At 38.6% G+C, this 13,248-nt stretch overlaps 1 protein-coding gene across 6 annotated transcripts in view; it reads left to right on the top strand.

Moving 5' to 3' along the window:
• The window catches only part of dclre1a (DNA cross-link repair 1A (PSO2 homolog, S. cerevisiae)), a 78,268-nt gene that overhangs the window by 10,138 nt on the left and 54,882 nt on the right, over nucleotides 1–13,248 (top strand). For all 6 annotated transcript variants that reach the window (XM_059947884.1, XM_059947885.1, XM_059947886.1 and 3 more), the window contains exons 2-3: nucleotides 3,610–5,160; nucleotides 6,659–6,792. In XM_059947884.1, coding sequence (XP_059803867.1) covers nucleotides 3,610–5,160; nucleotides 6,659–6,792 — 1,685 coding nt within the window. The remainder of the gene's footprint in view (nucleotides 1–3,609; nucleotides 5,161–6,658; nucleotides 6,793–13,248) is intronic.

Below are 13,248 nucleotides of genomic sequence, written 5' to 3'. Positions count from 1 at the left end.
GTATGATTTTTTACTTTTAATCCAAAAGACTGAGGGATATTCACATTTTCCATCTTTAGAAAGATGGGAGAATGTGTTCTTGATTTTAGCAGAGTGCAGTTAATGTCTGGTGCTGTGGATTTTGCAATATATCTCATTTACTAGTGGTTTTTATGATCATCAGTTGTTCTATTTTTTTCTGTTATTTTCCCATGCAGCTTTAGCTTTTCTTAACCTAATATAGAATTGATTCAGAAAAAGTTATGCAGTCATATAAAAGAGAACTTGACTCAACCCTTGTGATCAGGCCTGGCTCATAGTTGACTATGTTGTGGGTTCAAGACATAGACAAGCAATAAATTTTGAGCTGGGCATGCTCAAACTAACACGAGAGCCATTTTTGGTTTATGGCAACCCTTGGCTTGTTCTTGGTTCAAATTTTACCACCCACAAGGTCTCGATGCTTGTAAATGTGGGTAAAATCCCCCTTGTGAATCACTAAAAGATGTTTTGGACTGTATAATGCAGAGGTCAAAGTGGGGGGAGTGTTGAGGAAATCGAACCCTTGGTTTGGGGTGATGGAGACAGTGAGGGCACAGATGGGTGAACCTTTGAGGAGAGGATGAAATCCTTATGAGATGGTTCCCTTTAAAGGGCAACAATGATGTAATAAAGATAGAATATAAACAGGAAATACTGGAAATACTCATCAAGCTCTATCTGTTGGAAGAGAAACTGAGTTAACATTTCAGATTGAAGATTTTTGTCAGCAATGATAGAGACCGGTGGAGATTGCAGGTAGCAAAGGAAGACAAATCTGCCTCAATATTCAAGGCTTATGTCTACATAATTAACTTTTTACATAGGTGATGCTATATACTGTTCATATCACTGTTCATTCTCTATGAACCAACAGACAAAATTGCTGTCAATAATTTTGGTGGTGAGTCTTCAGTTCCAGTGTGAAAATAACAAATGTGAGAACTCCTGCCAGTGCTATGCAGGGCATTGATAGCTGGCCGGTGGTGTAGTGGCATCAGCAATGGTCCCGGGTAGTCCAGAGTTTGAATTTGGCCAGGTCCTTGCATGCTTTCCATAGGTGCTGGGTTGAGCATGGGGCTCGCAACTTGGCCTCATAAACATACAGACAAACACTAGAAAAACAGGAAGGGTGCCGCCTGATGCCCCACAAGGCACGGACAGGAACTAACTACAAGGGATTGATGAGTTGTTGGAGATGTTGTCACTTAATCAAGAGTTGAAACCATTGGTTTTCAGATTTCCTTTTTCTAAGGAAGCTCGTTTAATCAAATGATTCAGCATGCAGTCCAATATTAAGAAGTTGTCAAGTCAAAGATAATGACAAGTGCCCCTTTCCACATACTTTGAAAGCCAATGGTTTAAACAAAGGTTCTATCAGCCTGTTCATGTGAATATATTAAAAAAGGCTCATGACAGCATTGGGGAGAGCAGCAGTTTCCCTTATTAGCCAAGACAGATTTTTCATCCTACAATAGCACTGTCTTTATTGTTTGCAGGTTACCTCTATGTATGTAATTGGCTGTAAATAGCTAGGGATGTTAAAAGGTCACTTAAGGCATGACTATCTTTTGTAGTAAGAATTCCTAATAGCCACGTATTTATAATAATCAGTGGCTGAGAAATGGAACAAAGTTGCTGGAATCCTTCTTTACTAAATAAGTATCAATGATAAATTACTCTTAAACAACAATAAACCTATCTGAAAGGGGAAAAAAGATGAAATCTCAGCTTGTCCAATGTTTATGCACAGGAGTGATACTGAGGTTATCTATAATTTTAATTTTCCATCCCATCTGTCTGTGGTTTCCTACATTGTTACTGCAAGGCCCACTGCAAGCTTGAGGGACAACTTCTCATCTTAAATCTAGGTATGTTGAAGCCTTCTGGAATCAATATCAAATGCTCTATCTTTAGGTGTGTTACTGCCCATTACACATCTGGTGTTTAGGGCAGCAATGAAGGTCCTCCATTGCTGGCGGTGTTCAAGGCTTCCTTCATCATGTCAGTAACTTCTTCTTGGTTTTCACTACTGTCAGTCACGTAAATCCCAGGTGGAGACTCAGGAATACTGTCACATTCAGATGTGGAGGGATTCTCTTTCCTGTTTCCATAACAATTTGTTTTAATTGTCGGAACTGTTAACCCTGAACCTTGATGACCAGTAGACCTCTACCCTTCGACCTGTTTGGCATGAATGTGACCTTACCAAGAGCCAAAGCATAAAGCTCTGACATAGCTGTCCAGGTCATCATTAAGGCTTACAAACTTCCAAACCCAATGGCAAAGTCTGGTCCTCTTGGAGGCTAACTTTAGGTAGCTTATATTATCTTCAGTGTAAGTTAACATTTCAGGTTGAGGTTCTGTATCAGAACCGAGAGGGGACAAGGAAAGATTGTCGATATATGGTAGTACAAGAAGGGGTGGTAGTGATGGTGAGGCAGTAATGGGAAACAGTGTGGTAAGTGATAAGTAGAAGCAGATGGGGAAGAGGATAGGCTGATGAAACTGTGGTGGAGTGGAAAGAGATGGAAGAAGTGGACAAATGAAAGAAAACTAGGTGGATAGGGGAGTGTGTGGGAGAACCCCAGTTCTAAAGGTTACCTAAAATTGGAAAATTCACTGCACAAACTATTTGGCTGTAAATTAACAAGTTGGGAGATTTACGAGCAGGATGCAAATGTGGAGTTATATTGACTTTGATATTATCTTATTAGAGGACAGAGGTTTCGTTTGATTTAAGCCTGATATATATATATATATATATATTGGCTGCAATAGTTTTCCTTTGAAGAATATTAGTGGAATGAATGAATGAGGAAGAAAAAATCCTGCAGAATGGTTGAAGTCCGTCAGCATCTCTCCTTGGGTTCATTGCAGAAACACCCAATATCTGTTACCTCAAAATCCTTAAACATCACTTTTTTTAAAGGAGTGTTAATGAAAGTACAAATCAGAACATTTGAGAAGTCATTAATGAATAAAATTCTACAAAAAGTAGTGGAAGTGGCCCGGCCCATCACGGGTAAAGTCCCTCCCAACCATTGAGCACATACATGAGACATTGTCACAGAAAAGCCGCATCCATCATCAGGGACCCCCAACACCCAAGAAATGCTTTCTTCACGCTGCTGCTATCAGGAGGAAGGTACAAGAGCCTCAGGATTCACACCACTAGGTTCAGGAATAGTTACTACCCCTCAATCATCAGGCAATAACTTCACTCAATTTCACTTTCCCCACTATTGAAATGTTCCCACAACCAATGGACTCATTTTCAATCACTCTTCATCTCACATTCTTGATATTTATTATTTGTTTATTATTATTTCCTCTTTTGTATTTGGAAGTTGGTTGTCTTCTGCACTGTGGTTGACTACCCTAGTCAGGCAGTCTTTCATTGATTCTGTTATAGTTATTATTCTATAGATTTATTGAGTATGCCCACAAGGAAATGAATCTTATGGTTGTATATAGCAGCTTACATGTAGTGTGGTAGTAGGCTTACTTCAAACTTCATGAAAGCATTAAATTGTTAATGCATCAGCATTTTTGAATGGAAAGTTCTGTAATGATTTTCTTTATTTTCAGAATGTCCAGATGGTTTACTTTGTAACAGTACCATTCCAAGACACTACAAACGTTACTCCCACATGCTACTTGCTGAAAGTAGAGCTTTGAGCCAAAATGACACTCAAGCTGCATTATGCAATGGCTTAAAAAAGGATACCCTGGCTGTTTCCCCTGACTGTAACAACAATCACCAATCCTCCCAAAATGGTCAATCACTCCAGATTAAAGAAAGTCCAACAAACAAAACCCAAAATGCATTACTATTGCTAAAATCACCTGTTAACAAAGTTACTGGAAAAAGCACAAACAAATTCAAGTTTAGAAGAGGAACAAATGGGACACCCTCATCTAAAAAAGTTCCAAAGAAAAGCATGTCTGCATTGTCAACTGATAACCCTATCAGAGAATTGACTTGTTCAGAATCACAATTAACAACACAAGTAAAACCTGCAATCAATATGGGTGGATTGTGTAATGAGACAGCAATCAATGATGTAATTAAGGACCTGAAGAGTTTCTCAGAACATAATTCTGCTTTTGCCCTTGCTTCAAATACCAATTACGATGATGATGATGATATCAATTACTCTCCACTTTGTAGTGAAGATGAAACTCATAATCATAAATCTCAATCTTTTCCCAGGAAGCAGTTGTTTCAAGATCAAAGTATTAAACATTGTTGTAATAGAGAAAACATTATGTTTTCTGACTTTAGAAGTCAGGAGTTAAGTTGCAAATCTAGTGTCATTAAAGACACAGTCATACCTGGTATTTATGCTCTTAGCATGGGCCCAGACCCTGCCCTATTGATTGATTGTGTCAGTATTTCAACACAAAATGGAAAAGAGAGTGAAACAAAATTACCACACCCAAAATTAAATAATAAAGATAATAAAGGGGTAACTAATCAGTCACAATCTAATTTAACTGGTTGTGCAACCTTCATTAAATTGGAATCAGAAGACTCAAATTCTAGCAGTTTATTAATTCTCCCTCAAATTAAAGAGGAACAACAGTCTACTTTGCTTGCTGGCATGGAAGAATGTTTTGATAATCAAGTTAGCAATGAAAGGAAAGGTAATTCCAAAAATTCTATGGAGACCCCATCGGCTGGCACTCGGAGCTTTATTTCTGAGAAACTGGGAAGCATTATACAAAAGGATAATAATCCAAAAAATAGAATTTTGGAAGTGGCATCACTAAATTCACTGGAAAAAGTTTCTTTAAATACCCCCAAGAGGACTGCTTCTAATAAAGAATTAAAGCAAACTGATATTGGAGTTTTCTTTGGACTTCAACCAAAAATCAAAGATGAGAAAGAATGTCTCAAAAATGAAATTCAAGGAAAAACAAAAGAATTATTTTCAGAGCTGTCATGTACTACAAAGAGACAACGACAAAGGAAGAGGAAAATTGATAGCTCTGTAGGAGATGAAGCTTCCACAGGAAATGTAGAAAAGCTTCAACCAGACCTTATTGAAGAACAACAAAGCAGAATGAAAAGACGCAGGAGAGGAATAAGTTCATACAGCAAAAATAAGCAGTGTCCTTTTTACAAGAAGATCCCAGGTAAGCTATCAATTATTTGAACAGTACTCAAGACAAATTGTTGTAGATACAAATTAGGACTTAAGTTATAAGAGGTTTGTGGTATATTAGTCTAATGTTGAACTGTGCCTGGTCAGGATTTTTTATGTTTTTGAGCAGAAAACATGTTTTTTTTTTAACATGTTTCCATTATACTATACAGTTGCAAAATGCAGGAGATAGTTTTGAATTCTAATGAAATTAGATGCTGCTTAACTGTCCATTAGATAAGCAGCGTATAACAAACTGACCAAGAAGGAATATTGCTGCTGTTAAATTGTAGTTTTTTGATTAAAATATTGAAGTGGCAAAGTAGTAGTTTTATAGTTCTGGAATTTTCTCATGTTAGAGGCTTCTGGAGGTTGAATTATTAGAGTATTGAAGATGAAGTAGATATGTTTTTGGAAGATCAGCCATCAGAAAGAAGGTATAGGAGCCTTATGACACACCATGAGGCTCGGAACTGTTACTACCCCTCAATCATTATGCTCTTGAGCCAACGGGGTTAACTTCACTTGTCCCATAACTGAAATGTTTCCACAACCAATGGACTCACTTTCAAGGACTGTTTATCTCATGTTCTTGATATTGCTTATTCATTATTATTATTTTTTGTATTTGCACGGTTTGTTGGCTTCTGCACTGTGATTGAATGCCCAAGTTGGTGCAATCTTTTATTGATATGGTTATTAGTCAATACTTTTATTGAAAATACCCACAAGGAAATGAATCTCAGGGTTGTGTATGGTGATATATATGTAGTTTAATAAAAGCATTTACTTTGAACTTTGAAATGAGGGCTATAGAGAACTGGCAGAAAGAAACATAGGATAGATTAACTACGATCTTATTGACTGACAGGGCAGGCTGAGGGCTTACTACTATTCTTATCTTTGTTATGAATACTACAGTCTACACTTGTATAACAAGACGAGTTCTGTTCTGAATTTCTTGCATCTATCAAACTATATAGTAACAGTTTACTTTTCTCTTTCATCCTATTGCTCTCTAGTCTGCATTGTAATGAAAATAAAGCATGTTTTTACCCAGTTTTTGCATTCCTTCAAACTAAGTAAATTTGCAATGCCCCTTTTCTAATTCCATCTATTTCCACTTGGCAAAGCCTGCTTAAGCAAGTGGAGTCCAATATTCACTTTTATTAATAAAAAATGCCCTCCACAGACCATGTTTAGCCAAACTCTGAAAAGTCAGTAATAAAAGAAATGCTTGCAACACTTTGCCTGCCTAATAGGAATCTGATAAATATAACAATTATTTGAGAGGCCAAAAGAACAAGGACAGGACAAATTGGACAATGTGGTCTGAGTGAAAGTTAATGTGTCGTTTTTCCAATCAGCCTTATTTTCCCAAGGAGAAACAAATCAGATATTTTATGTAAGTTTTCTGCATGCTATTCTGAAAAATTCTCAGTATTGGTGTTATACTACAGCTAGCAATCTGAATTATCTTGTGCTTTCAGGAACTAATTTCACAGTGGATGCCTTCCAATATGGTGTTATTGAGGGTTGCACTGGCTACTTTCTTACTCACTTTCATTCCGATCATTATGGAGGTCTTAGCAAGAATTTCAGATGCCCCATTTACTGCAGCACAGTAAGTTTATTGCAAGTTTATTTAAGAAAACCAATGAAAAGTATGTTAAAATGTAAGTAACATTTTTGAAGTATGAATATTTGATCTGGGTTCTGCACATTTAATGATCTTAATCTGATGCCCCCGAGTTATTGGCAAGCCAGATATGGAAAGTAAATTTTGAAACAGTAAACAACATTAATAATCAATGTAGTAGCCCGTGTGATCTTAGTATTTGTGTAATTATTTTGTAAACCTCTATATATCATAGTTTGTAAGATGGCATGGTGAAAAGTGCACCATCATTTTGTTGAATCTTTTACTAAAAGATTGCAGGTGTTCATTAAAGGTGCACATTTACTCTAGATGTGTGTGCAAAGTATTTGTGCAAATTGTAGTTTGTTAGTCAAATGATATGATTTCCATGAAGCAGAATTGCACTGTATTAAAATACAAGCAAGATTTGATAGGTGCTAGTAATCTAAAATCAGTGCAGTCTGATCTGACGTTATAGCACGAAATCTTGTTGGTAAGTGCAAGCTATTGACAAGTAAATTTAGGATTTTGAGGCATCTACCTGAATGCATCAGTTTATCTGACAGATTCTTTGTAAGAATTTTGTATGTACTGTATGTTCCAAAATTAAAGCTTCTGGATGCTTGAGCAACAGGTATCATTTAAATAATTTGGAAAGATGGCAGAGCTGGACAGATTGGTTGTCAAGAGTTTGAATCATTGTCGTTGTGGTACAGGAAATTCAGCCCATGCATTCATGCTTACTTTGCAGAGTTATCCTCTTGGTCTAATTTTGCCAGCTTGTTCCCCTCCATCCAAACCGCCTGATCAATTTACTTTGGATCTCATCAGTCTTCTCCATTTACACAATCCTCATAGACAGTAAGGGCAATTCCAGATTATTAGCACGGTTCTTTTAAAGAAATTTCTTCCTCCTATTATCCTTGTCATTCTTTTCCAAAATCTTAAATCTTTTTAGCACTGTAAGCTAATCTTTTATATAATTTGTAAACCTGTTACAGTCTTGTATATCACCTATAAATGTTCTTTTCAAGCTCCTTTGCTCCAGAGGAAGTTATCAGATTTCAATTCAATCTGGTAGCTAAAATCCCTGATCTCTGTCTGAATCACTTCTGGTTAATTTCATTCTACTCTTTCAAAGATTTTAATAGAGTGATGACCAGAGCTGGATGAAATCAAAGCCTAATAACATCCTTGCTATATACTTGTACCCAGTGCTTTTATTAATGATGCCAAAAATTGCATGTGCTTTGTTAACTAGTACGTCAATTTGTCTTGCCACCTCTGACAATCTGTGTACATGAGTGTTGTGTCTTTCTGTTCCTGCATATTCTTTAGATCTGTGCCATTAATGTGACAAGTTTCCTGATCCTTTCTGCAAAATGCATCGCCATAAGATGTAAGAGCAGAATTAGACCATTTGGCCCATAGATTCTGATCTGCCATTTCATCATGGCTGATCCAGTTTTCCTCTAAGCCTCAATCTCCTGCCTCTTCTTCCCCACCCCCCCCCCCCCCCACATATGCCCTCATGCTCTGACCAATCAAAAAAATCTATCAACCCCTGCCTTAAATATACATAAAGGCTGTGGCAATGAATTCCACAGATTCACTACACTCTGGTTAAAGAAATTCCTTCTCATCTCCATTTTAAAAGGATGCCCACCTGTTCAGAGGTTGCTGCCTCTGGTCTTAGACACCCCCATCAAAGGAAATATCCTCTGCACATCCATTCTATCAAGGCCTTTCACCATTCGATAAGTTTCAATGAGGTCATCTCCTCATTCTTCTGAATTATAGTGAATACAGACCCACAGCCATCAAAAGCTCTTTATATGACAAGCCATTTAATCCTGGAATCATTTTTCTGAACCTCCTTTGAACCCTCTCCGGTTTCTCTCTAAGATAAGGGGCCCAAAACTACACACAATACTCCAAGTGAGGCCTCTCCAGTGCATTATAAAGTCTCAACATTACATCCTTGCTTTTATATTCTATGTTCTTGAAATGAATGCTAACATTGTGTATGCCTTCCTCACCACAGACTCAAACTGCAAACTAACCTTTAGGGAATCCTGCACAAGGACTCCAGTCCTTTTGCAACTCTGATTTTTGAGTTTTCACCCTGTTTTTTAAAAAAGTCCATGCCTTTATTCCTTCTATTAGAGTGTACCATAAATTTCATACACTATACTCCATTTGCACTTCTTTGCCCATTCTCCTGATCCAACTCCTTCTGTAGCCTCTTATTTTCTCAAAACTATCTACCCCTCCACCAATCTTTATAGTGTCTCAAACTTTGCAAGAAAGCCATCAATTCCATCATCCAAATCATTGACATATAATGTAAAAAGAATCAGTCCCAACACAGACCCCTGTGGAACACCACTAGTCACAGACAGCCAACCAGAAAAGGCTCCCTTTATTCCCACTCGTTTCCTCTTGCGAATCAGCCATTGCTTTATCCATGCTAGAATCTTTCCTATAATTCTGTGGATTTGTAGTTTGTTAGGCAGCCTCATGTGTGGCATCTTGTCAGAGGTTTTCTGAAACTCCAAGTATACAACATCAACCTATTCTCCTTTGTCTATCCTGCTTGTTATTTCTTCAGATAATTCCAGCAGATTTGTCAGGCAAGATTTTTTTCCTTGAGGAAACCACATCCTGAACAATAAACTGAAACATCTTCCCAACAACTGAGGTCAGACTAACAGACACATAATTTCCTTTCTTCTGCCTCTCGAAGAGTGGTGTGACATTTGCAATTTTCCAGTCTTTCGGGACCATTCCATAATCTAGTGATTCTTCAAAGATCATTACTAATGCCTCTACAATCTCTTCAGCCACCTCTTTCAGGACTCGGGTGAATACCATCTGGTCCAAGTGATTATCTACCGAAGAACTTTCTGCCTAGTAATGGTAACTTCACACACTTCGTGACCCCTGATACCTGAAACTTCCACCATACTGCTAGTGTCTTCTACAGTGAAGACTGATGTAAAATACTTATTCAGTTCTTCTGCCATTTCCTTGTTCTCCATTACTACCTCTCCAGCATTGTTTTTATGTTTAATATCCACTCTCACCTCTCTTTTACAATTTATGTATCTGAAGAAACTTTTGATAACCTCTTTAATATTATTGGCTAGCTTGCTTTCATATTCCATCTTTATCTTTGTTACCTATTTAGTTGCCTTCTATTGGTTTTTAAAAGTTTCCCAGTCCTCCGATCTCCCACCAATTTTTGCTCTATTATATGCCATCTCTCTGGCTTTTATGTTGGCTTTGACTACCCTTTTTAGACATGCTTGTGTCACCTCACAATTCTGTATTAAATTCTGCTTGTGAACCCTTTCTACCATTTTGGATACTGATGTGGGGTTGAATTCCTAGGAGAATACCATGGAGACCAGGTGACTGGCACTGAGCATGAGTCCATGGTAGAAGAGGGGTGCTGTGGTGATAGGGGACTCAATAGCTACAGGGACAGAATCTCCTCTGGATATGATCAGGACACTTGGATGTTATGTTGCATCCCAGGGACCAGAGTCAGAATGACTTAATTCATGTCCACAGCACTTTGGAGGGGGATCAGCCAGATGTCTTGGTATATATTGGTACCAATGACATGGGAAGGAAAACCAGAGGTCTCGAAGAAAGAATTTAGAGAACTGGGCAGGAAGCTAAGAAGCAGGACCTCCAGGATAGTAATTTCTCGATTGTTACCTGTGCCATGTGCCAGGAGGGTAGAAGCAGGATAATTTTGCAGATAAATGTGTGGCTAAGAAGCTAGTGCAGGGGAAGGGCTTCAGGTTTTTGGATCATTGGGATCTGTTCTGGATGGTATGACCTGTACAAAAGGGGTGGGTTGCACCTGAACTGGGGGGTGGGGGGGGAGTACTATTTTTTTCATGAGCAAGCAGGTTTGTTAGAGCAATTGGGGAGGGTTTAAACTAATTTGGCAGGGGGATGGGAAGTAGAGTGAAGGGATCACAGAGCAGATAATAAAAAGCAAAGGCAGTACGGTTGTTAGGAAGGGCATGCAGATAATAGGGCAAAATTGCAGCCAGCAGGGTGAATATCAGTTCATTAAGAATGCAGAATCAAAAAGGGTAACGAATACAGTACTCGGTGTTATATCTCAACACACAGAGTGCAAGAAGTAAGGGGGATGATCTTGTTGCACAATTACAGATTGTCAGGCATGATGTTGTGGCCCCCAGAGTCGTGGCTAATGGATGTTTGCAGTTGGGAGCCGAATGTCCAATGTTACACATTGTATTGGAGGGATAGTAAAGTCGGCAGAGGGGTTGCTGTTGCTCTGCTGATAAAGAATGGCATCAAATCATTAGAATAATGTGACAGTATCAGAAGATGTTGAATCCTTGAGTTAAACTGCAAAGGTAAAAGGACTCTTATGGCAGTTACATACAAGCCTCCAAGCAATAGCTGAGATCTGGACTACAGAATACAATGGAAATTGAAAAGGTGTGTTAAAAGGGCAATGTTATGATAGTCATGGGAGATTTTAACATGCAGCTAGATTGGGGAAAATCAAATTGGTAATGGATGTCAAGAAAGTGAATTTGTTGAATGCCTACGAGATGGCTTCTTAGAGCAGTTTGTTGAGCCTACTAGGGGATCAGCTATACTGGATTGGGTGTTATGTAATAAACTGGAGGCAATTAGGAAGCTTAAGGTGAAGGAACGTTTGGGAGGCAGTGACGACAAGATGATTGAGTTCAGCTTGAAATTTGATTGAGAGGAAGTATAGTCTGACATAGCAATATTTCAGTGGAATAAAGAAAATTACACTGGTATGAGAGAGGAGTTGGCCAAAGTAAGTTGGAAGAGGATGCTGGCAGGGATGACAGCAGAGCAGCAATGGCTTGAGCTAATGTAAAAACAAAAGAGGACATACAACAAAAGAAAAATTAGTGGGTAGAAAGAGGATTGGAAAGCTTTTAAAAACTACAGAAAGCAACTAAAAGAATCATGGGGGGGAATCATGAAAGCAAGCTAGCAAACAATATCAAGTGCATATAAAAAAAAAACTTTTTCAATTATGTAACATAATAAGATAGCTGAGAATAGATGTAGGACCTCTAGAAAATGAGGCCAGAGAAATAATAAAGGGGGACAAAGAGATGGCAGATGAACTAAATAGGTATTTTGCATCAGTCTTCACTGTGGAAGACATTAGTAGTGTGCCAGATGTTGAAGGGTGTGAGGAAGAAAAGTGAGTGCAGCTATTACAAGGGGGCAGGTCCTCAAAAGGCTGAAAGAGCACAAGTGCTTAAGTCACCTGGACCAGTTGAACTACACCCTAGGGTTTGAAAGAGGAAGCAGTAGATATTGTGGAGGCCTTAGCAATGATCGTTCAAGAATCATTGGACTCTGGTATGGTTCTGGAGGACTGGAAAATTGGAAATGTTGCTCCACTCTTTAAGAAAGGGAGGCATCAGAAAGGAAATTATAGACCTGCCTCTGTAGTTGGCAATATGTTGGAGTCAATTGTTATGGATAAGGTTACGGTGACACAGGACAAGATCAGACAAAGTCAGTGTGCTTTCCTTAAGGCAAAATCTTGCCTGATGAACCTGATGAATCTTGCCTGATGTTGGAATTCTGAGGAGATTACAAGTAGGGTAGATGAAGGGGATGCAGTCGATATTATATATTTGTATTTTCACACCTTTGACAAGGTGCCACACATGAAGCTGCTAACCAAGTTAACATGGTAGTACAGGAAAGGTACTAGCATGGTTAGAGCATTGGCTGATTGGTAGGAGACAGCAAATGGGAATAAAAGGATCCTTTTCGGGTTGGCTGCCAGAGACTAGTGGTGTTCCGCAGGTGTCAGTGTTGAGACCGCTTCTTTTATTCTGCATATCAAAGATTTAGATGATGGAATAGATGGCTTCATTGCCAAGTTTGCAGATGGTATGAAGATTGGTGGAGGGGCAGATAGTACTGAGGGAAAAGATAGCCTGCGGAAGAACTTAGACAGATTAGGAAAATGGGTAAGAAAGTGGCAATGAAATACAATGTTGGAAGATGTATGGTCATATACTTTGGTAGAAGAAATAAATGTTCAGACTATTTTCTAAATGGGGAGAAAATCCAGAAGTCTGAGGTGCAAAGTGACTTTGGAGACCTTGTGCAGAATACACTAAAGGTTAACTTGCAAGTAGAGTTGGTGGTGAGGAAGGCAAATACAATGTTAGCATTGATTTCAAGCGGTCTAGAATACAAGAGCAGGAATGTGATGCTGAGGCCTTATAAGGTGCTGGTGCCTCACCTTGAGTATTGTGAACAGTTTTGGGCTCTGTTTCTAAGAAAGATGTGCCGGTATTGGAGAGGCTTCAGAGGAGGTGCACAAAGATGATTCCAGGAAAGAAAGGGTTATCGTATGAGAAATGTTTGGCTCTGGGCCTATAC

Source organism: Hypanus sabinus, chromosome 22, assembly GCF_030144855.1.
Source record: "Hypanus sabinus isolate sHypSab1 chromosome 22, sHypSab1.hap1, whole genome shotgun sequence".
Taxonomy (NCBI): Eukaryota; Metazoa; Chordata; class Chondrichthyes; order Myliobatiformes; family Dasyatidae; genus Hypanus; species Hypanus sabinus.
This window is presented reverse-complemented; position numbering and strand designations above follow the sequence as displayed.